Source organism: Oncorhynchus keta, chromosome 10, assembly GCF_023373465.1.
Source record: "Oncorhynchus keta strain PuntledgeMale-10-30-2019 chromosome 10, Oket_V2, whole genome shotgun sequence".
NCBI lineage: Eukaryota > Metazoa > Chordata > Actinopteri > Salmoniformes > Salmonidae > Oncorhynchus > Oncorhynchus keta.
The window spans coordinates 77,649,077-77,674,442 of NC_068430.1; the positions used below are offsets into that span (position 1 = coordinate 77,649,077).

The 25,366-nt window shown below is 39.2% G+C and overlaps 1 protein-coding gene and 2 long non-coding RNA genes across 11 annotated transcripts in view; all 3 read left to right on the plus strand.

Moving 5' to 3' along the window:
• Positions 1 to 23,174, plus strand: part of LOC127931941 (B-cell receptor CD22-like) — an 84,160-nt gene extending 60,986 nt beyond the window's left edge. Inside the window, exons 9-11 of the mRNA XM_052526094.1 lie at positions 19,472 to 19,526; positions 19,608 to 19,843; positions 21,905 to 23,174. Coding sequence (XP_052382054.1) covers positions 19,472 to 19,526; positions 19,608 to 19,843; positions 21,905 to 22,016 — 403 coding nt within the window. The 3' untranslated portion in view covers positions 22,017 to 23,174. The remainder of the gene's footprint in view (positions 1 to 19,471; positions 19,527 to 19,607; positions 19,844 to 21,904) is intronic.
• LOC127932432 (uncharacterized) lies at positions 5,294 to 16,242 on the plus strand. Of its 2 annotated transcripts, none has more exons than XR_008145283.1 (4): positions 5,294 to 6,702; positions 7,978 to 8,048; positions 8,356 to 8,703; positions 16,224 to 16,242. It is a non-coding gene; the product is annotated as an uncharacterized LOC127932432 (long non-coding RNA). The 2 variants fall into 2 exon arrangements; XR_008145284.1 differs by lacking the exon at positions 5,294 to 6,702 and adding an exon at positions 7,295 to 7,416 and having other exon boundaries at positions 7,782 to 8,048.
• LOC127932436 (uncharacterized) lies at positions 10,885 to 15,556 on the plus strand. 8 transcript variants are annotated; one of them, XR_008145296.1, is made up of 5 exons: positions 11,737 to 11,986; positions 12,305 to 12,622; positions 14,793 to 14,894; positions 15,148 to 15,200; positions 15,413 to 15,556. It is a non-coding gene; the product is annotated as an uncharacterized LOC127932436 (long non-coding RNA). The 8 variants fall into 8 exon arrangements; XR_008145295.1 differs by lacking the exon at positions 11,737 to 11,986 and adding an exon at positions 10,885 to 11,460 and having other exon boundaries at positions 12,358 to 12,622; positions 15,148 to 15,556; XR_008145289.1 differs by having other exon boundaries at positions 15,148 to 15,556.
• Positions 23,175 to 25,366: the final 2,192 nt, after the last annotated feature.

Genomic DNA, 25,366 nt, shown 5'->3' on the forward strand with positions numbered 1-25,366 from the left:
TAGGAGTAGTATTAACATGAGACACAGTGATGGTGGGTTGTGTTTAGGAGTAGTATTAACATGAGACACAGTGATGGTGGGTTGTGTTTAGGAGTAGTATTAACATGAGACAGTGATGGTGGGTTGTGTTTAGGAGTAGTATTAACATGAGACAGTGATGGAGGGTTGTGTTTAGGAGTAATATTAACATGAGACAGTGATGGTGGGTTGTGTTTAGGAGTAGTATTAACATGAGACAGTGATGGTGGGTTGTGTTTAGGAGTAGTATTAACATGAGACAGTGATGGTGGGTTGTGTTTAGGAGTAGTATTAACATGAGACAGTGATGGTGGGTTGTGTTTAGGAGTAGTATTAACATGAGACAGTGATGGTGGGTTGTGTTTAGGAGTAGTATTAACATGAGACACAGTGATGGTGGGTTGTGTTTAGGAGTAGTATTAACATGAGACAGTGATGGTGGGTTGTGTTTAGGAGTAGTATTAACATGAGACAGTGATGGTGGGTTGTGTTTAGGAGTAGTATTAACATGAGACACAGTGATGGTGGGTTGTGTTTAGGAGTAGTATTAACATGAGACACAGTGATGGTGGGTTGTGTTTAGGAGTAGTATTAACATGAGACAGTGATGGTGGGTTGTGTTTAGGAGTAGTATTAACATGAGACAGTGATGGTGGGTTGTGTTTAGGAGTAGTATTAACATGAGACAGTGATGGTGGGTTGTGTTTAGGAGTAGTATTAACATGAGACAGTGATGGTGGGTTGTGTTTAGGAGTAGTATTAACATGAGACAGTGATGGTGGGTTGTGTTTAGGAGTAGTATTAACATGAGACACAGTGATGGTGGGTTGTGTTTAGGAGTAGTATTAACATGATGACATGAGACAGTGATGGTGGGTTGTGTTTAGGAGTAGTATTAACATGAGACAGTGATGGTGGGTTGTGTTTAGGAGTAGTATTAACATGAGACACAGTGATGGTGGGTTGTGTTTAGGAGTAGTATTAACATGAGACAGTGATGGTGGGTTGTGTTTAGGAGTAGTATTAACATGAGACACAGTGATGGTGGGTTGTGTTTAGGAGTAGTATTAACATGAGACAGTGATGGTGGGTTGTGTTTAGGAGTAGTATTAACATGAGACACAGTGATGGTGGGTTGTGTTTAGGAGTAGTATTAACATGAGACAGTGATGGTGGGTTGTGTTTAGGAGTAGTATTAACATGAGACACAGTGATGGTGGGTTGTGTTTAGGAGTAGTATTAACATGAGACAGTGATGGTGGGTTGTGTTTAGGAGTAGTATTAACATGAGACACAGTGATGGTGGGTTGTGTTTAGGAGTAGTATTAACATGAGACAGTGATGGTGGGTTGTGTTTAGGAGTAGTATTAACATGAGACAGTGATGGTGGGTTGTGTTTAGGAGTAGTATTAACATGAGACAGTGATGGTGGGTTGTGTTTAGGAGTAGTATTAACATGAGACACAGTGATGGTGGGTTGTGTTTAGGAGTAGTATTAACATGAGACACAGTGATGGTGGGTTGTGTTTAGGAGTATTGTATTATTAACATGAGACACAGTGATGGTGGGTTGTGTTTAGGAGTAGTATTAACATGAGACAGTGATGGTGGGTTGTGTTTAGGAGTAGTATTAACATGAGACACAGTGATGGTGGGTTGTGTTTAGGAGTAGTATTAACATGAGACACAGTGATTGTGGGTTGTGTTTAGGAGTAGTATTAACATGAGACACAGTGATGGTGGGTTGTGTTTAGGAGTAGTATTAACATGAGACACAGTGATGGTGGGTTGTGTTTAGGAGTAAACATTAACATGAGACACAGTGATTGTGGGTTGTGTATAGGAGTAGTATTAACATGAGACACAGTGATTGTGGGTTGTGTTCGAGTAAGTAATAACATGAGACACAGTGTGTTTTGGTTTGAGTAGTATTAACATGAGACACAGTGATGGTGGGTTGTGTTTAGGAGTAGTATTAACATGAGACAGTGATGGTGGGTTGTGTTTAGGAGTAGTATCAACATGAGACAGTGATGGTGGGTTGTGTTTAGGAGTAGTATTAACATGAGACAGTGATGGTGGGTTGTGTTTAGGAGTAGTATTAACATGAGACACAGTGATAGTGGGTTGTGTTTAGGAGTAGTATTAACATGAGACACAGTGATTGTGGGTTGTGTTTAGGAGTAGTATTAACATGAGACACAGTGATGGTGGGTTGTGTTTAGGAGTAGTATTAACATGAGACAGTGATGGTGGGTTGTGTTTAGGAGTAGTATTAACATGAGACACAGTGATAGTGGGTTGTGTTTAGGAGTAGTATTAACATGAGACACAGTGATTGTGGGTTGTGTTTAGGAGTAGTATTAACATGAGACACAGTGATGGTGGGTTGTGTTTAGGAGTAGTATTAACATGAGACACAGTGATTGTGGGTTGTGTTTAGGAGTAGTATTAACATGAGACACAGTGATGGTGGGTTGTGTTTAGGAGTAGTATTAACATGAGACACAGTGATTGTGGGTTGTGTTTAGGAGTAGTATTAACATGAGACACAGTGATGGTGGGTTGTGTTTAGGAGTAGTATTATAGTATTAACATGAGACAGTGATGGTGGGTTGTGTTTAGGAGTAGTATTAACATGACACAGTGATGGTGGGTTGTCTTTAGGAGTAGTATTAACATGAGACAGTGATGGTGGGTTGTGTATAGGAGTAGTATTAACATGAGACAGTGATGGTGGGTTGTGTATAGGAGTAGTATTCACATGAGACACAGTGAGAAACATTAGACTATACAGAACATGTTCCTCTGTAACTCAGTTGGTAGAACATGGCACCTGCAACGTTATGGGTTTGGTGACCAGGACCACCCATATGTAAAATATATCCCCACAGGACTGTATATTGATTTGGATTGTTGAGTCGACTAAACTGCATAATTTATGGACAGCAGACTACAATACATGACACAGTCAATACAGCAGGCTATGGTGATGTTCATTGCATTATCTGCTAGCTAAAGCTACTAAAAGTACTGTACAACAGAGGAGGCTGGTGGGCGGAGATATAGGAGGATGGACTCATTGTAATGGCTGGAATGAATGGAACACTATCCATTAATTGTATTCCTATTACTGCCAAAGGAATGAGGACATAATATGAGGACTGGAGGCTGCAGTAATGTTGAGATGCCAGTAGGCGGAGCTCTAGTCTAGAACACTGGAACCTTCAGTACCACTTTGATGCAGCTGATGAGGAGTGATGGGAATGGGTCATATTTAGCCTGTTTATAAAATCTAGGCCCATTCCTCAAATATACAAATGTAACTATATTCTGACATGTTGTTTATGCACGTTAATGTCTTAACATCCTGACTGGGCTACTTTTGAAATGTGTCAACCTCAGAACTCACACTTACAGTAGGATACTTCTTGTTTCTCTGCACTGCCCGTAAGTGTTGTTGGTTCAGATGAACTGACTCAGCATCACCTTCCTGTTAACCAGGGTAGGGAGAAGTGTTGACATCTATACTGTGTAGGATGAGTGTTTGAACTTTTCTATGTCCATAACACCCAGCTCTCTAGACTTTGATGCAGACTCAATGGGCCTTATGTACCTTCCCCTACAGATAGTGTCTGTACGTGTGTGTGTGTGTGTGTGTGTGTGTGTGTGTGTGTGTGTGTGTGTGTGTGTGTGTGTGTGTGTGTGTGTGTGTGTGTGTGTGTGTGTGTGTGTGTGTGTGTGTGTGTGTGTGTGTGTGGTGGGTGGTGTTTTTAGGTAGTCACTTGCTGTTTAGCCTCACAGCTTGGGGATAGGAGCTATCATTGAATCTGATGGCCAGTCTTCTAGGACCAGACTGATATAGAGTAGGGTTGACATCTATACTGTGTAGAATGTGTGTTTTAACTTTTCTACATCCATAACAACAAGCTCTCTAGACTTTGATTCAGACTCCATAAACCTAATATATACCATCTAGCAGACACTTCTATCCAAAGTCATTCACTCAGTCATTACAGTCATGGGTGCATGAATCCTTCATATGGGAAGTCCCAGCAGGAATTGAACCCGTGACCCATTCTGTACAAACTGAGTCATACAGAACTACTCTATTCACACTTAGAGTAGGAGTGCGGATCTGGGGTCAGTTTTGCCTTTAGATCTATGATCAATAAGAAATTAACCTTGTAAATAAGTAATAACTATTTTTTTCTAATATTTTTTAAGTTACAGAAAACTGGGAATCTGATTACAAGAACTTTTGACCAAAACATTTTATATCTGAATTAGGCAGCCTGGAGGTTCAGTTATATTTTACGTAACTATTATTTTGTATCTGTCTGAAAGAATCATCCGACTTGTGAGACTAAACATGAATTAATGTATTACTTCATATGGTCCTGTAACATGATACACATAATATACGTTTGCGTGATTCTTTCAAATCGTTTTTATGACAAAGTTAAGGCACAATTTTGCCTCAATGTCCAGGAAAGAGTTCTGCTTGATACAACGTTTCTTATTGCTTAAAATAATAATGTATGAAGTGTGATATTTTTTGTAATCAACCTTTCAGAATAAACTTAATTGTCATTGTTTTCACCTTGTTATAACAGTATCTTCTGTGGAGAGAAAACGGAAAGCTTTCAACATCTCACCTCTTGTACTTTACAGTACATATAGTAACCACAAATCATACATTTACATTGGTTTGTAGAACAATAGTGTTTTATTCACCTTCAATATCATCACCATGATGTCTGTACAAAATAAACACAGACACTTTCAGAAGGAGCAATGTCCAGTTCCATGAAATATGATGTATTGCCATTTTTAAAACACATCATACAGACACAGTATGACATCATGGATGTTTGGACTGCTGAAGGTAGTTCCACCAGAGAGGGAATTCCACTCCCGAACACAGAAAGATGGAACATACCGGAATGTTCCATGATTGATAATATTACATCTCACAGTTAACAAGTTCAGATTATTTCTTGATTTAAAGCCTTTGTCCATAGATGAATATCCACCATTTTGTCCAACTAGTAGTTAGAGAATAGAATACATTATTGTTTAGTGAGAATGTGATGTCATATGTTTCTTGACCCCCTAACTAGTGTCAAACTTTCCCAGGTAGGAAGGAGGAGTTAGGGGTTGATGGGAGGGTGAAGATCCAATGCAGAGGTTTACCCCCCTGACAACCCCATTGAGTCTGATTATGGGATGGAACATGGGGTGGGGGCAGTGGGGGTAAATATGGGCGAGAAGGTTTAATTGGAGAGAAGGTTTAATTATATTTCCATGTGTCTCTTTCCTCCTAGAAACCCTGTTGTATAAGAACCCAAAGTGAACCGGAGGGCCTTGTTGTGGTCACAATAACAACCCTTTAACGTCCCTGTGGTCCTTCACACATTCCTGAGTCAGTACCTAGGGATTAGTAGAGGTCATCCAGACCGTTTTTACATGTGTAAACAGCTGGATCTCGTCTGAGCGGTTGGCTGGATATGCCGAGACCCGATACGTGCTTAATGCTGATTGGTTTAGGTTCTGCCCACTATAGTGCTGTCTGGTCAGAACATGGTGTTGACGCCCGTCTCTCTACACTTGATGGTCACCAGCACCACATACATGCAGACACATCTGTTTCCATTTGAAGATGTTTTATATTATTGTGTGGTTATATTCGCTGGTCTCACACTTCATTAAGGAACTGCATGTCAAAACTGTGTCAGCAACACAACACTTCTTCTCAAGACTGATGATGCCGTGCACTAACTGAAGGTGAGGGGAGGCGGTGTCCTGCAGCACATCCAAGCACCCTGATTGGTTGGATGAACAGCGGTGCAAAGGGTGATTGACAGGGCTGCAGGACAATCAAGTTGAGAGGGCATGTAAACACACACAGTCATACCATGCCCATAGGGCTCTGGTCAAAGGTAGTGCACTATATAGTGATTGTGGTGTCATTTGGGACGCAATCAGTGTAAAGAAATGACAGTGGCATATTGTACTACTACAGACATCAGTGTTTGGGTGCTTAAATGTGACTTTGTCAAGTAGTCAGTGTTGTGTTTCACCATTCTGTCTGATGTATTGTCAGTTTGGAATGTTGTTATTAGTCAACATAATGCTGAGGACATTCATATCTGACTGCTGCAGTAATGTTGAGATGCCAGTAGGAGGAGCTCTAGTCTAGAACACTGGAACCTTCAGAAGCACGTTGATGCAGCTGATGAGGAGAGTAAATTGAATGTGTTTGTAGAATAGAATGAATGACATCATGGAACTGACCAAATGTAAATTGAACTTTGACCTGTTCCATGTAGAACTCAGAGGGACAAGACAACGCATTCTAATATATTATAAACATTCCATATAGAATAGTAAAAATATTGTTAACATGGTTCTGTATTTAAATAAAAGTGGAAATGGGTGACATTTTGTCCATTATAGAAATGTAGGACCCATTTTAATACAGTAACCTCCCTTCTCTGACATGCTGTTCTGGTCGTCATGCATGTTAATGTCTTAAAAGAGGAAGGAAAGGACTGTTCTGCATCAGCTACTTGTGTTCTGACTACTATAAATATGTATCAACCACAGAACACACATTTACTAGCAGTTCCCACTCACTACCAGTCAGTTGACTCACTGTACAAGACCTCTCCCCTTCAGTCTGTAAGTACTCTTGAGATCTTGAAATATAGTTTTTTGTTTTTAGCCGTAAGTCATGTACTCAAGGGTCTCAGACATGGAGTGCTGATCTAGGATCAGGTCCTGCTGGTCCATATAATTATGATCTAAATGGGAAAACTAGATCCTACTCTGGGATACTTTGTGGATACGGACACTATCATATAATGATGATATAAAAGGTATGAGTGACTTGTTGTTTATCCTCACAGATTGGGGACAGGAGTTATCATTCAAGCTGGTGGTAACTGCCTTGCTCAAAATGGCAGAGGTTTCCACCTTGCCAGGTCTGGGATTTGAACCAGTAATGTTTCAGTTACTGGCCCAACGTTCTTAACCGCTAGACGACCTGCCGATACCACTGACACACCATATTACCAAACTATTATGATGGATGTTATTTACACACCATCCTCTCAGGGCTGTGATGATGATGTGTTGTTATTAAACCTATATCCCAAATGACACCATATTCCCTATAGAGTAGTTATTCACCAGCTATAGAGTGCACTACTTTTGACTAGAGCCCTACCTGCTGCCCCTGATGGTTTATATGTAGTTATTCACCACCTATAGAGTGCACTACTTTTGACTAGAGTCCTACCTGCTGCCCCTGATGGTTTATATGTAGTTATTCACCAGCTATAGAGTGCACTACTTTTGACTAGAGCCCTACCTGCTGCCCCTGATGGTTTATATGTAGTTATTCACCAGCTATAGAGTGCACTACTTTTGACTAGAGCCCTACCTGCTGCCCCCTGATGGTTTATATGTAGTTATTCACCAGCTATAGAGTGCACTACTTTTGACTAGAGCCCTACATGCTGCCCCTGATGGTTTATATGTAGTTATTCACCAGCTATAGAGTGCACTACTTTTGACTAGAGTCCTACATGCTGCCCCTGATGGTTTATATGTAGTTATTCACCAGCTATAGAGTGCACTACTTTTGACTAGAGTCCTACCTGCTGCCCCTGATGGTTTATATGTAGTTATTCACCAGCTATAGAGTGCACTACTTTTGACTAGAGTCCTACATGCTGCCCCTGATGGTTTATATGTAGTTATTCACCAGCTATAGAGTGCACTACTTTTGACTAGAGCCCTACCTGCTGCCCCCCTGATGGTTTATATGTAGTTATTCACCAGCTATAGAGTGCACTACTTTTGACTAGAGCCCTACATGCTGCCCCTGATGGTTTATATGTAGTTATTCACCAGCTATAGAGTGAGTTGTTGTTTATGTTTCTAAGACTGCAGGGTGGGAGATGCAACAATGTCCTTGAGAACAGCAGGAAGTGTGTTGGTGGTCTTTCTCTGGTCTGTAGCAGGTATGGTCTCATTCTTATCTTTTAGTTGCTCTGTTTATCAATCTACAGACATTTCTAAAATGTTAAGTATCATAATGTTATTCTGGTGTGTTCTGTTAGGCGTCTCCACTTCACTTAAACAGTTATCTTTCACACCTCACTGAGTGATGCTTATCTGTGGTTTACATTCACACTCAACTCTATGGCAACAACAACACTCCGATCAGGAACTATGGCAACAAAGTGTTGGCAAACCCTACTGTCAGTTTGAGCCAATATACCTTGTCTTCATTCTGATACCATTGTGTTGTGTGACTGTGTGTTTCAGTGGTACTTGGTCAGTATGTCTGGAGTGTGAAATACACCACTCAGAGAATCTGTGTCTTGAAGGGGTCATCAGTGGATCTGTTCTGCTCTTACACATATCCCAGTGGTCATAAAGTCACAACAACCTTCTGGTTCACTGCATGGGGGACTGGTGTAGAACCTAAAGATCTAGGTCAGGACCCAGAGTATGCAGGTCGTCTGGAGTATCATGGAGATAAGAAGAAAGACTGTACCCTGAAAATCACAGACCTGAGAGAGAGAGACTCAGCAACGTACAAGTTCAGATTCAAAACAGATCAGACCAGAGGGAAATATTATGGAGATCCTGGAGTCACTCTGTCTGTTACAGGTACAGTAACATTCTATATACTGGTGATCCTGGAGTCACTCTGTCTGTTACAGGTACAGTAACATTCTATATACTGGTGATCCTGGAGTCACTCTGTCTGTTACAGGTACAGTAACATTCTATATACTGGTGATCCTGGAGTCACTCTGTCTGTTACAGGTACAGTAACATTCTATATACTGGTGATCCTGGAGTCACTCTGTCTGTTACAGGTACAGTAACATTCTATATACTGGTGATCCTGGAGTCACTCTGTCTGTTACAGGTACAGTTACATTCTATATACTGGAGATCCTGGAGTCACTCTGTCTGTTACAGGTACAGTAACATTCTATATACTGGTGATCCTGGAGTCACTCTGTCTGTTACAGGTACAGTAACATTCTATATACTGGTGATCCTGGAGTCACTCTGTCTGTTACAGGTACAGTTACATTCTATATACTGGTGATCCTGGAGTCACTCTGTCTGTTACAGGTACAGTACATTCTATATACTGGTGATCCTGGAGTCACTCTGTCTGTTACAGGTACAGTTACATTCTATATACTGGTGATCCTGGAGTCACTCTGTCTGTTACAGGTACAGTTACATTCTATATACTGGTGATCCTGGAGTCACTCTGTCTGTTACAGGTACAGTTACATTCTATATACTGGTGATCCTGGAGTCACTCTGTCTGTTACAGGTACAGTAACATTCTATATACTGGTGATCCTGGAGTCACTCTGTCTGTTACAGGTACAGTAACATTCTATATACTGGTGATCCTGGAGTCACTCTGTCTGTTACAGGTACAGTAACATTCTATATACTGGTGATCCTGGAGTCACTCTGTCTGTTACAGGTACAGTAACATTCTATATACTGGTGATCCTGGAGTCACTCTGTCTGTTACAGGTACAGTTACATTCTATATACTGGTGATCCTGGAGTCACTCTGTCTGTTACAGGTACAGTAACATTCTATATACTGGTGATCCTGGAGTCACTCTGTCTGTTACAGGTACAGTTACATTCTATATACTGGTGATCCTGGAGTCACTCTGTCTGTTACAGGTACAGTTACATTCTATATACTGGTGATCCTGGAGTCACTCTGTCTGTTACAGGTACAGTTACATTCTATATACTGGTGATCCTGGAGTCACTCTGTCTGTTACAGGTACAGTTACATTCTATATACTGGTGATCCTGGAGTCACTGTCTGTTACAGGTACAGTAACATTCTATATACTGGTGATCCTGGAGTCACTCTGTCTGTTACAGGTACAGTTAGTTACATTCTATATACTGGTGATCCTGGAGTCACTCTGTCTGTACAGGTACAGTTACATTCTATATACTGGTGATCCTGGAGTCACTCTGTCTGTTACAGGTACAGTAACATTCTATATACTGGTGATCCTGGAGTCACTCTGTCTTGTTACAGGTACAGTAACATTCTATATACTGGAGATCCTGGAGTCACTCTGTCTGTAACAGGTACAGTAACATTCTATATACTGGTGATCCTGGAGTCACTCTGTCTGTTACAGGTACAGTAACATTCTATATACTGGTGATCCTGGAGTCACTCTGTCTGTTACAGGTACAGTTACATTCTATATACTGGTGATCCTGGAGTCACTCTGTCTGTTACAGGTACAGTAACATTCTATATACTGGTGATCCTGGAGTCACTCTGTCTGTTACAGGTACAGTAACATTCTATATACTGGTGATCCTGGAGTCACTCTGTTACAGGTACAGTTACATTCTATATACTGGTGATCCTGGAGTCACTCTGTCTGTTACAGGTACAGTTACATTCTATATACTGGTGATCCTGGAGTCACTCTGTCTGTTACAGGTACAGTAACATTCTATATACTGGTGATCCTGGAGTCACTCTGTCTGTTACAGGTACAGTAACATTCTATATACTGGTGATCCTGGAGTCACTCTGTCTGTTACAGGTACAGTTAGTTACATTCTATATACTGGTGATCCTGGAGTCACTCTGTCTGTAACAGGTACAGTTACATTCTATATACTGGTGATCCTGGAGTCACTCTGTCTGTTACAGGTACAGTAACATTCTATATACTGGTGATCCTGGAGTCACTCTGTCTGTTACAGGTACAGTAACATTCTATATACTGGTGATCCTGGAGTCACTCTGTCTGTTACAGGTACAGTAACATTCTATATACTGGTGATCCTGGAGTCACTCTGTCTGTTACAGGTACAGTTACATTCTATATACTGGTGATCCTGGAGTCACTCTGTCTGTTACAGGTACAGTTACATTCTATATACTGGTGATCCTGGAGTCACTCTGTCTGTTACAGGTACAGTAACATTCTATATACTGGTGATCCTGGAGTCACTCTGTCTGTTACAGGTACAGTAACATTCTATATACTGGCGATCCTGGAGTCACTCTGTCTGTTACAGGTACAGTTACATTCTATATACTGGTGATCCTGGAGTCACTCTGTCTGTTACAGGTACAGTTACATTCTATATACTGGTGATCCTGGAGTCACTCTGTCTGTTACAGGTACAGTTACATTCTATATACTGGTGATCCTGGAGTCACTCTGTCTGTTACAGGTACAGTTACATTCTATATACTGGTGATCCTGGAGTCACTCTGTCTGTTACAGGTACAGTTACATTCTATATACTGGTGATCCTGGAGTCACTCTGTCTGTTACAGGTACAGTAACATTCTATATACTGGTGATCCTGGAGTCACTCTGTCTGTTACAGGTACAGTAACATTCTATATACTGGTGATCCTGGAGTCACTCTGTCTGTTACAGGTACAGTTACATTCTATATACTGGTGATCCTGGAGTCACTCTGTCTGTTACAGGTACAGTTACATTCTATATACTGGTGATCCTGGAGTCACTCTGTCTGTTACAGGTACAGTTACATTCTATATACTGGTGATCCTGGAGTCACTCTGTCTGTTACAGGTACAGTAACATTCTATATACTGGTGATCCTGGAGTCACTCTGTCTGTTACAGGTACAGTAACATTCTATATACTGGTGATCCTGGAGTCACTCTGTCTGTTACAGGTACAGTAACATTCTATATACTGGTGATCCTGGAGTCACTCTGTCTGTTACAGGTACAGTTACATTCTATATACTGGTGATCCTGGAGTCACTCTGTTTGTTACAGGTACAGTAACATTCTATATACTGGCGATCCTGGAGTCACTCTGTTACAGGTACAGTTACATTCTATATACTGGAGATCCTGGAGTCACTCTGTCTGTTACAGGTACAGTAACATTCTATATACTGGTGATCCTGGAGTCACTCTGTCTGTTACAGGTACAGTAACATTCTATATACTGGTGATCCTGGAGTCACTCTGTCTGTTACAGGTACAGTAACATTCTATATACTGGTGATCCTGGAGTCACTCTGTCTGTTACAGGTACAGTAACATTCTATATACTGGTGATCCTGGAGTCACTCTGTCTGTTACAGGTACAGTAACATTCTATATACTGGTGATCCTGGAGTCACTCTGTCTGTTACAGGTACAGTAACATTCTATATACTGGTGATCCTGGAGTCACTCTGTCTGTTACAGGTACAGTTACATTCTATATACTGGTGATCCTGGAGTCACTCTGTCTGTTACAGGTACAGTAACATTCTATATACTGGTGATCCTGGAGTCACTCTGTCTGTAACAGGTACAGTTACATTCTATATACTGGTGATCCTGGAGTCACTCTGTTTGTTACAGGTACAGTTACATTCTATATACTGGTGATCCTGGAGTCACTCTGTCTGTAACAGGTACAGTTACATTCTATATACTGGTGATCCTGGAGTCACTCTGTCTGTTACAGGTACAGTTACATTCTATATACTGGTGATCCTGGAGTCACTCTGTCTGTTACAGGTACAGTTACATTCTATATACTGGTGATCCTGGAGTCACTCTGTCTGTTACAGGTACAGTAACATTCTATATACTGGTGATCCTGGAGTCACTCTGTCTGTTACAGGTACAGTAACATTCTATATACTGGTGATCCTGGAGTCACTCTGTCTGTTACAGGTACAGTTACATTCTATATACTGGTGATCCTGGAGTCACTCTGTCTGTAACAGGTACAGTTACATTCTATATACTGGTGATCCTGGAGTCACTGTCTGTTACAGGTACAGTTACATTCTATATACTGGTGATCCTGGAGTCACTCTGTCTGTTACAGGTACAGTAACATTCTATATACTGGTGATCCTGGAGTCACTCTGTCTGTTACAGGTACAGTAACATTCTATATACTGGTGATCCTGGAGTCACTCTGTCTGTTACAGGTACAGTAACATTCTATATACTGGTGATCCTGGAGTCACTCTGTCTGTTACAGGTACAGTAACATTCTATATACTGGTGATCCTGGAGTCACTCTGTCTGTTACAGGTACAGTAACATTCTATATACTGGTGATCCTGGAGTCACTCTGTCTGTTACAGGTACAGTTACATTCTATATACTGGTGATCCTGGAGTCACTCTGTCTGTTACAGGTACAGTAACATTCTATATACTGGTGATCCTGGAGTCACTCTGTCTGTTACAGGTACAGTAACATTCTATATACTGGTGATCCTGGAGTCACTCTGTCTGTTACAGGTACAGTAACATTCTATATACTGGTGATCCTGGAGTCACTCTGTCTGTTACAGTACAGTTACATTCTATATACTGGAGATCCTGGAGTCACTCTGTCTGTTACAGGTACAGTTACATTCTATATACTGGTGATCCTGGAGTCACTCTGTCTGTTACAGGTACAGTTACATTCTATATACTGGTGATCCTGGAGTCACTCTGTCTGTTACAGGTACAGTTACATTCTATATACTGGTGATCCTGGAGTCACTCTGTCTGTTACAGGTACAGTAACATTCTATATACTGGTGATCCTGGAGTCACTCTGTCTGTTACAGGTACAGTAACATTCTATATACTGGTGATCCTGGAGTCACTCTGTCTGTAACAGGTACAGTAACATTCTATATACTGGTGATCCTGGAGTCACTCTGTCTGTTACAGGTACAGTTACATTCTATATACTGGTGATCCTGGAGTCACTCTGTCTGTTACAGGTACAGTAACATTCTATATACTGGTGATCCTGGAGTCACTCTGTCTGTTACAGGTACAGTTACATTCTATATACTGGTGATCCTGGAGTCACTCTGTCTGTTACAGGTACAGTTACATTCTATATACTGGTGATCCTGGAGTCACTCTGTCTGTAACAGGTACAGTAACATTCTATATACTGGTGATCCTGGAGTCACTCTGTCTGTTACAGGTACAGTTACATTCTATATACTGGTGATCCTGGAGTCACTCTGTCTGTTACAGGTACAGTAACATTCTATATACTGGTGATCCTGGAGTCACTCTGTCTGTTACAGGTACAGTAACATTCTATATACTGGTGATCCTGGAGTCACTCTGTCTGTTACAGGTACAGTAACATTCTATATACTGGTGATCCTGGAGTCACTCTGTCTGTAACAGGTACAGTAACATTCTATATACTGGTGATCCTGGAGTCACTCTGTCTGTTACAGGTACAGTAACATTCTATATACTGGTGATCCTGGAGTCACTCTGTCTGTTACAGGTACAGTAACATTCTATATACTGGAGATCCTGGAGTCACTCTGTCTGTTACAGGTAAAGTAACATTCTATATACTGGTGATCCTGGAGTCACTCTGTCTGTTACAGGTACAGTAACATTCTATATACTGGTGATCCTGGAGTCACTCTGTCTGTTACAGGTACAGTAACATTCTATATACTGGTGATCCTGGAGTCACTCTGTCTGTTACAGGTACAGTAACATTCTATATACTGGTGATCCTGGAGTCACTCTGTCTGTAACAGGTACAGTAACATTCTATATACTGGTGATCCTGGAGTCACTCTGTCTGTTACAGGTACAGTAACATTCTATATACTGGTGATCCTGGAGTCACTCTGTCTGTTACAGGTACAGTAACATTCTATATACTGGTGATCCTGGAGTCACTCTGTCTGTTACAGGTACAGTTACATTCTATATACTGGTGATCCTGGAGTCACTCTGTTTGTTACAGGTACAGTAACATTCTATATACTGGCGATCCTGGAGTCACTCTGTTACAGGTACAGTTACATTCTATATACTGGTGATCCTGGAGTCACTCTGTTACAGGTACAGTAACATTCTATATACTGGTGATCCTGGAGTCACTCTGTTACAGGTACAGTTACATTCTATATACTGGAGATCCTGGAGTCACTCTGTCTGTAACAGGTACAGTAACATTCTATATACTGGTGATCCTGGAGTCACTCTGTCTGTTACAGGTACAGTAACATTCTATATACTGGTGATCCTGGAGTCACTCTGTTACAGGTACAGTTACATTCTATATACTGGAGATCCTGGAGTCACTCTGTCTGTAACAGGTACAGTAACATTCTATATACTGGTGATCCTGGAGTCACTCTGTCTGTTACAGGTACAGTAACATTCTATATACTGGTGATCCTGGAGTCACTCTGTCTGTTACAGGTACAGTAACATTCTATATACTGGTGATCCTGGAGTCACTCTGTCTGTTACAGGTACAGTAACATTCTATATACTGGTGATCCTGGAGTCACTCTGTCTGTTACAGGTACAGTAACATTCTATATACTGGTGATCCTGGAGTCACTCTGTCTGTTACAGGTACAGTAACATTCTATATACTGGTGATCCTGGAGTCACTCTGTTTGTTACAGGTACAGTAACATTCTATATACTGGCGATCCTGGAGTCACTCTGTCTGTTACAGGTACAGTAACATTCTATATACTGGTGATCCTGGAGTCACTGTCTGTTACAGGTACAGTTACATTCTATATACTGGTGATCCTGGAGTCACTCTGTCTGTTAAAGGTACAGTTACATTCTATATACTGGAGATCCTGGAGTCACTCTGTCTGTAACAGGTACAGTAACATTCTATACACTGGTGATCCTGGAGTCACTCTGTCTGTTACAGGTACAGTAACATTCTATATACTGGTGATCCTGGAGTCACTCTGTTACAGGTACAGTTACATTCTATATACTGGTGATCCTGAACGAGTCACTCTGTCTGTAACAGGTACAGTTAACATTCTATATACTGGTGATCCTGGAGTCACTCTGTCTGTTACAGGTACAGTGACATTCTATATACTGGTGATCCTGGAGTCACTCTGTCTGTTACAGGTACAGTAACATTCTATATACTGGTGATCCTGGAGTCACTCTGTCTGTTACAGGTACAGTAACATGCTTTATGCTGCTCGTCTGTTGAATTCATATCTACTGTCCATTTAGGTCTAGAAATTGTTTGTATATATGAAACAGATTTGAGAATGAAATGAGTTTGAGAATGTCTTGCATCATGTGATTAAACTATAGAACAGATGATTCAGGGTTTAATGTTTCTACTCCAGCTCTGCAGGTGAAGGTGACTTCTGAACAGTATTCAAACTATAAGACACTGACCTGTAGCACCACCTGTATTCTGACTGACAACCCCACCTACATCTGGTACAAGAACGGACAGATAGTAAAGGAAGACCTCCAGCCTGTACTCAGTCTACAGTGACTAGTGATGGACAGCTACTCCTGTGCTGTAAAAGGCCATGAGGATCTCCACTCTCCTGCAGTGTGTGAGTGAGAATTCAACTTTTCAGTATTCTAGTATAACTTTTCATATATAATTATTTGTCTGCTAAACAGCTTCAGAGTTGTCTAACAAAATTACTAGATCATAACTCTTCTGATTACTGCAGCTGCAACATTCTACTGTGGAATAAATTTAGATTATAAGCTCACATTCCCTCTTGTCATTTTATGTTTCAGGTGTTCAGGGTCAGAGCTGCAACAGAGTGAATTACACCAAGAGGAGAATCTGTGTCTTGAAGGGGTCAACAGTGGACATATCCTGTACTGATGACATTGGTTATTATTCCAGTCAAATCATCATTCTGGTTTAGAAACAGAGATGATGGAGGGATAAGTTGACCCTGAGGACCTAACCACTGACCCAGGGTATGCAGGTCGTGTGGAGTACCCTGACAAAGAGATGTACAGAGGTCACTCCACCCTGAGAATCTCAGATCTGAGAGAGGAGGACTCAGCTGAGTATCGCTTCACTTTTAAAACATACAACATTGACTGGGGTCATAGTTTCCCAGGAACAACTCTGTCTGTCACAGGTAATACTGCCCTGTATGATACAACTATAAATCATAATGAATTACAGGATAAATATATGAACCATCCTGTTAACACAGAGGTGTATGTGGTTTTATACATATTGTTTCAGGTCTGCAGGTGAAGGTGACTCCTGCTGCAGAGGGACAGAAGACACTGACCTGTATCACCACCTGTACTCTGACTGACAACCCCACCTACATCTGGTACAAGAACGGACAGAATGTACAAGGTGTCTCCTCCCCCATGTACTCCATCAGCAGTGAGGATGCAGACAGCTACTTCTGTGCTGTAAAAGGACACAAGGATCTCAGCTCTCCTACAGTGTGTGAGTACATTACAATAGTACAGAATTCTACTTAGCAAGTATCATGTATTCAGGTTAAAGACACGTCTTATTTTATCAATCATTGCAGAACAAAAATATATGTTTTTATAATTAATATTACTTTGACAAAACATTTGGTCTTTTAAATCAGATAAACCAAAGAACACCTCAGTGTCAGTCAGTCCCTCTGGTGGAATAGTGGAGGGCAGTTCAGTGACTCTGACCTGCAGCAGTGATGCCAACCCACCTGTCCAGAGTTACACCTGGTGGTACAAGAAGAATGGAGGTGACTATCAGAGTATGACAGGACCACAGCATGTCTTCAACCAAATCCAGTCATCTGACACTGGAGAGTACGACTGTGTGTCCCAGAATGAGATGGGGACAGACAGGTCTAGGACCATTAACATGGATGTGAAGTGTGAGTAAAGTACAGATCAGTGTTTGAATGAGAAGGTGGCAAAACAATTATAACTAAATGAAGTAGTCCTGAAGTACAACTTCTCCAAATGAGTATTTATTAATTGTATTAACGTTTTGTGTAAGTTAGAGTTTTAGATAGTTCTCTGACTTAACAGATCATTTATTTTTGACATTACATATCATTTATAAATATACTACTGTCGTAAATATACTACTGTCATAAATATACTACTGTCGTAAATATACTACTGTCGTAAATATACTACTGTCGTAAATATACTACTGTCATAAATATACTACTGTCGTAAATATACTACTGTCGTAAATATACTACTAAATATACTACTGTCGTAAATATACTACTGTCCTAAATATACTACTGTCCTAAATATACTACTGTCGTAAATATACTACTGTCGTAAATATAATATACTACTGTCGTAAATATACTACTGTCGGAAAATATACTACTGTCGGAAATATACTAATGTCGTAAATATACTACTGTCGTAAATATACTACTGTCCTAAATATACTACTGTCCTAAATATACTACTGTCGTAAATATACTACTGTCCTAAATATACTACTGTCATAAATATACTACTGTCATAAATATACTACTGTCATAAATATACTACTGTCGTAAATATACTACTGTCATAAATATACTACTGTCATAAATATACTACTGTCATAAATATACTACTGTCCGTCGGACAAATTCTCCTTTACCAGATGACCCAAGGAACACCTCAGTGTCAGTCAGTCCCTCTGGTGAAATAGTGGAGGGCAGTTCAGTGACTCTGACCTGCAGCAGTGATGCCAACCCACCTGTGGACAAATACACCTGGTGGTACAAGAAGAACGTAGCCTCACCAAAAGCATCAGGACAGAGGTACAGCATCACCAACATCATCTCTGAGGACAGAGGAGAATATTACTGTGAGGCTGAGAATAAATATGGACGTCTTAACTCTTCTTCTGTGTCTGTGGACGTTCAGTGTAAGTTCACCTCTTAATCAGAGGATCACATTTAAATTAATATTTCAATTACAAGTAAAACACAATTTAAAACACTGTTGTTACATATTGTCCACCAGACGGCCCAAAGAAAACCTCAGTGTCAGTCAGTCCCTCTGGTGAAATAGTGGAGGGCAGTTCAGTGACTCTGATCTGCAGCAGTGATGCCAACCCACCTGTGGACAAATACACCTGGTACTTTCAAAATGAGACTTTTCTAAATGGATGTGGACAGATGTACAACATCAGTAACTTCAGGTCTAAGGACAGTGGACATTACCACTGTGAGGCCTGGAATAGAAGAGGATCTAGGAACTCTACAGCTCTGATGATCATTATACCAGGTGAAGTTTCATCTTATATATTTCAATACAAAATTGTTTCAAACTAATATTAATAATTATACTTTAGCTTGTAACACTTTGTTTTATAATTATATAAACTTTGAAATTAGATCAGTTAACAAATATTCTACTGTTGTTCCCATATCATCTATATTGTATTGAAGGGAAACAGACCTCAGTTCTGACTGCAGCTGTAGGAATCATAGTGGTTGTTCTGGTTCTCATCCTCTGTCTCTCTGGACTCATGTGGTTCAGGTGAGAGATTATTTTAAAGATGATTTCACTCCAAATCCTTTTTATGAACTTACTTTGTTCATGGATTTGTTCAATAATAAATGTATGAATTAATTAATGTGTAAACCAGGAAGAAGGCCTCCAAATCCACCTCTGACACAAGAGACACATCAGAGAATGTACAGGTGAGTCTCTTACAATCAGATTATTTGTATTGCTTTGTGAATCATTTCTACTCATCATGTTGTCTGTCCTCTTCCCATCAGGGAGACTCTAGTCCAGTGTATGAAAACGTCTCAAGCCTGTCCACAGCCCCTACTGCAGCACAGACAGAGTCCACATACGACCAGGATGATGTCCACTACGCCAGCGTCCACTTCTCTCGCTCCAAAAACCAGGAAGTGCCTCTGTACTCCACCGTCCAGCTGCCTCAGCCCCAGAAAGAGGATGAGGATGTCCAGTACGATGCTGTGAAATTCAACCTCCCCAGTGCTGCCACCCTGTGAGCATATTCTGCATTAAAATAACATATAGCCAATTATAGAGCATTGTGAATACACCACATTAAAACAACATAGAGCCAATTATAGAGCATTATGAATACACCACATTAAAACAACATAGAGCCAATTATAGAGCATTGTGAATACACCACATTAAAACAACATAGAGCCAATTATAGAGCATTATGAATACACCACATTAAAACAACATAGAGCCAATTATAGAGCATTGTGAATACACCACATTAAAACAACATAGAGCCAATTATAGAGCATTATGAATACACCACATTAAAACAACATAGAGCCAATTATAGAGCATTATGAATACACCACATTAAAACAACATAGAGCCAATTATAGAGCATTATGAATACACCACATTAAAACAACATAGAGCCAATTATAGAGCATTATGAATACACCACATTAAAACAACATAGAGCCAATTATAGAGCATTGTGAATACACCACATTAAAACAACATATAGAATATGAATACACCACATTAAAACAACATAGAGCCAATTATAGAGCATTATGAATACACCACATTAAAACAACATTAAAAATACAACATTAAAACAACAGAGCCAATTATAGAGCATTATGTACACCACATTAAAACAACATAGAGCCAATTATAGAGCATTATGAATACACCACATTAAAACAACAGAGCCAATTATAGAGCATTGTGAATACACCACATTAAAACAACATAGAGCCAATTATAGAGCATTGTGAATACACCACATTAAAACAACAACATAGAGCCAATTATAGAGCATTGTGAATACACCACATTAAAACAACATAGAGCCAATTATAGAGCATTGTGAATACACCACATTAAAACAACATAGAGCCAATTATAGAGCATTATGAATACACCACATTAAAACAACATAGAGCCAATTATAGAGCATTGTGATGAATACACCACATTAAAACAACATAGAGCCAATTATAGAGCATTATGAATACACCACATTAAAACAACATAGAGCATTATGAATACACCACATTAAAGGAGAAGTATGCTTTTTTACAACCAAATTAAAAATGTTGATGTAACTGCTATGTTGTATTCGGGTCCAGACACCTTTGTGATTTCACTTGTTTTAGAGAAACTTCCCCCAACCAGAAATTCCCTTCCTCATCCTCGTTGTGCAGTACAGAGGCTCTGAAAAAACACGAACAAATGCTCCAAAAACCCCCTAATACGTCCTTTTAGAAACATAAATATCTCAGTATAGTGATGCAGGTCTTTAGATGTAACAGTTGTACACATGACATTGTGTCATTCTGAGCTTTATCCACAACGTTATATTCCGTTTTGTGTGACTCCTGCTGTTTCTCCGTCCATCTGTTCTGTTCTCAGTGTATCAGGCTGCTGGAACGGACGAGAAGCATTGTTCAAGTCTCAACAACATGGAACATGACGTTACGGATGAAGTTCAGAATGACTCCATTTCATGTGTACAACATCTAAAGACATGCATCGACTACTTAGACTAATACTTAGAGCTTTTTAGTCTCTAAAAGGATGTTTTGGGGTGTTTTTGGAGCCCACTGACTGAACAACGAGGATGAGGAAGTGAATAGATGGTTGGGGATAGTTTCTCAAAAACGAGTGAAATCGCAAAAAGAATCTGCCTCTTCTATAACGTCCTATTTACATATCATTTGTTTTAGATTTGGTTGTAAACAAGCTGTATTCTTGATTACAGCTCATTCATATGCTGCTACTTATTGGAACGAGAAGACCATGACGTCATCAATAAGCAAAAGAGTTGACCCTCGGTGGCCACTAGTGATGTCATTTCCTTAAAGTACAAACCCAACAATGGAAATCTCAAGACGATTCCCATGTCTATAATGAGAGAGTGGTGGTTTTGAGGAACTGTCCTGTGTTCCAAATGGAACCCTATTCCCTATTTAGTGCACTACTTTTCACCAGAACCTTATAGGCCTTGGTCAAAGTAATGCACTATAAAGACTATATGAAGGGTTTTGGGGATGCAGATTCTGTTTCATTTCTGTTTTTCTCTCTTCAGACCCACGGCAGCACAAGCAGCTGAGGAGGACTCTTCTGTTCTCTACAGTACAGTCAACAAACCTGAACCAAGAAGACCTGAACATTACAAACCCAGAACCAAGAAGAACTGAACACAATAAACCCAGAACCAATACGACCTGAACACAACAAAGCCAGAACTAAGAACACCTGAACACAACAAACCCAGAACCAAGAAGAACTGAACACAACAAACCCAGAACTTATAATTATGTGTGAATACATTGTACATGCCGGTGGCCCCATTGGGAATGGAAGCTCAGTTGTGCACCGGGGCCTCCCACTCCTCTTTCTATTCTGGTTAGAGCCAGTTTGCTCTGTTCTGTGAAGGGAGTAGTACACAGCATTGTACGAGATCTTCAGTTTCTTGGCAATTTCTCTCATGGAATAGCCTTCATTTCTCAGAACAAGAATAGACTGACGAGTTTCAAAAGAAAGTTATTTGTTTCTTGCCATTTTGAGCCTGTAATCGAACCCACAAATACTGATACTCCAGATACTCAACGAGTCTAAGGCCAGTTGTATTGCTTCTTTAATCGGGACAACAGTTTTTAGCTGTGCTAACATAATTGCAAAAGGGTTTTCTAATGATCAATTAGCCTTTTAAAATTATACACTTGGATCAGCTAACACAATGTGCCATTGGAACACAGGAGTGATGGTTGCTGATAATGGGCCTCTGTAGATATTCCATTAAAAATATGCCGTTTCCAGCAACAATAGTCATTTACAACATTAATTATGTCTACACTGTATTTCTGATTAATTTGATGTTATTTTAATGGACAAAAAATGTGCTTTTCTTTTAAAAACAAAGACATTTCTAAGTGAAATTTTCATTAAAAAATATATACACTTAATCAAATTTATGAGATTATATATGAACATTAAATCTTTTTTTCTATTTTGTTCCTATTCTATTACATTATACAGTCCTGTACTATTCTATTAAATTATACAGTCCTGTACTATTCTATTACATTATACAGTCCTGTACTATTCTATTACATTATACAGTCCTGTACTATTCTATTACATTATACAGTCCTGTACTATTCTATTACATTATACAGTCCTGTACTATTCTATTACATTATACAGTACTGTACTATTCTATTACATTATACAGTCCTGTACTATTCTATTACATTATACAGTCCTGTACTATTCTATTACATTATACAGTCCTGTACTATTCTATTACATTATACAGTCCTGTACTATTCTATTACATTATAAAGTCCTGTACTATTCTACACATTATACAGTCCTGTACTATTCTATTACATTATACAGTATTGTACTATTCTATTACATTATACAGTCCTGTACTATACAGTCCTGTACTATTCTGTTACATTATACAGTCCTGTACTATTCTATTACATTATACAGTCCTGTACTATTCTATTACATTATACAGTCCTGTACTATTCTATTAAATTATACAGTCCTGTACTATTCTATTACATTATACTATACAGTCCTGTACTATTCTATTACATTATACAGTCCTGTACTATTCTGTTACATTATACAGTCCTGTACTATTCTATTACAGTATACAGTACTGTACTATTCTATTACATTATACAGTCCTGTACTATTCTGTTACATTATACAGTCCTGTACTATTCTATTACAGTATACAGTACTGTACTATTACAGTATACAGTACTATTCTATTACAGTATACATTACTATTTTATTACAGTATACAGTACTATTCTATTACATTATACAGTACTGTACTATTCTATTACATTATACAGTCCTGTACTATTCTATTACATTATACAGTCCTGTACTATTCTATTACATTATACAGTCCTGTACTACTATTCTATTACATTATACAGTCCTGTACTATTCTATTACATTATACAGTCCTGTACTATTCTATTACATTATACAGTCCTGTACTATTCTATTACATTATACAGTCCTGTACTATTCTATTACATTATACAGTCCTGTACTATTCTATTACATTATACAGTCCTGTACTATTCTATTACATTATACAGTACTATTCTATTACATTATACAGTACTGTACTATTCTATTACATTATACAGTCCTGTACTATTCTATTACATTATACAGTCCTGTACTATTCTATTACATTATACAGTCCTGTACTATTCTATTACATTATACAGTCCTGTACTATTCTATTACATTATACAGTATTGTACTATTCTATTACATTATACAGTCCTGTACTATTCTATTACATTATACAGTCCTGTACTATTCTATTACATTATACAGTCCTGTACTATTCTATTACATTATACAGTCCTGTACTATTCTATTACATTATACAGTCCTGTACTATTCTATTACATTATACAGTCCTGTACTATTCTATTACATTATACAGTCCTGTACTATTCTATTACATTATACAGTCCTGTACTATTCTATTACATTATACAGTCCTGTACTATTCTATTACATTATACAGTCCTGTACTATTCTATTACATTATACAGTCCTGTACTATTCTATTACATTATACAGTCCTGTACTATTCTGTTACATTATACAGTACTATTCTATTACATTATACAGTCCTGTACTATTCTATTACATTATACAGTCCTGTACTATTCTATTACATTATACAGTCCTGTATTCTATTACTTATACAGTACTATTCTATTATATACAGTCCTGTACTATTCTATTACATTATACAGTCCTGTACTATTCTATTACATTATACAGTCCTGTTAGATGAAACATAATATATGTTTACTTGGTTTGTTCATATACATTTATTATTGGTTTTATGACACATTTATGGTAATATTTTGCCTCAGTGTCCTGATGCAACGTCTCGTATCGCTTTTATAAATATACAAAATACTGGAAACTGTTAAGTGTGGATTGTGTTTAATAAACTGTTCAGATTCATCTTCATTGTCATTGTTTTCACCTTGTTATAACAGTATCTTCAAAGTAGCTTTTAAAATCACAGCTCTTGTACTGTACATACAGTAACTACTGTTAGGTTCTTATTTTTCAGAGTAAATGACTCACGGACACTAGAGAAGCTTTAAACATGTTTAATTCTTCCCAAAGGTTCTGTACAGCTGTATTCAGACAGCAAAACATTTCTCACCATCACAGTTATATACATCCCACTTAAGACACTCCTCCTTCTCTCCAATCCTTACATCTTATGGTTCAACAGGAAGAAGGTAACCAGATACTAAACCCTGATTACTCCCTTATTAAGGGGAACTGACCTCACCTCCTGACCTCAACCCCTCCTTCCCCTAGTCCACAGATGTCCATCTGTCTCCCCTATCTCAACCCCTCCTTTCTCTAGTCCACAGACGTCCGTCTGTCTCCCCTATCTCAACCCCTCCTTTCTCTAGTCCACAGACGTCCGTCTGTCTCCCCTATCTCAACCCCTCCTTCCCCTAGTCCA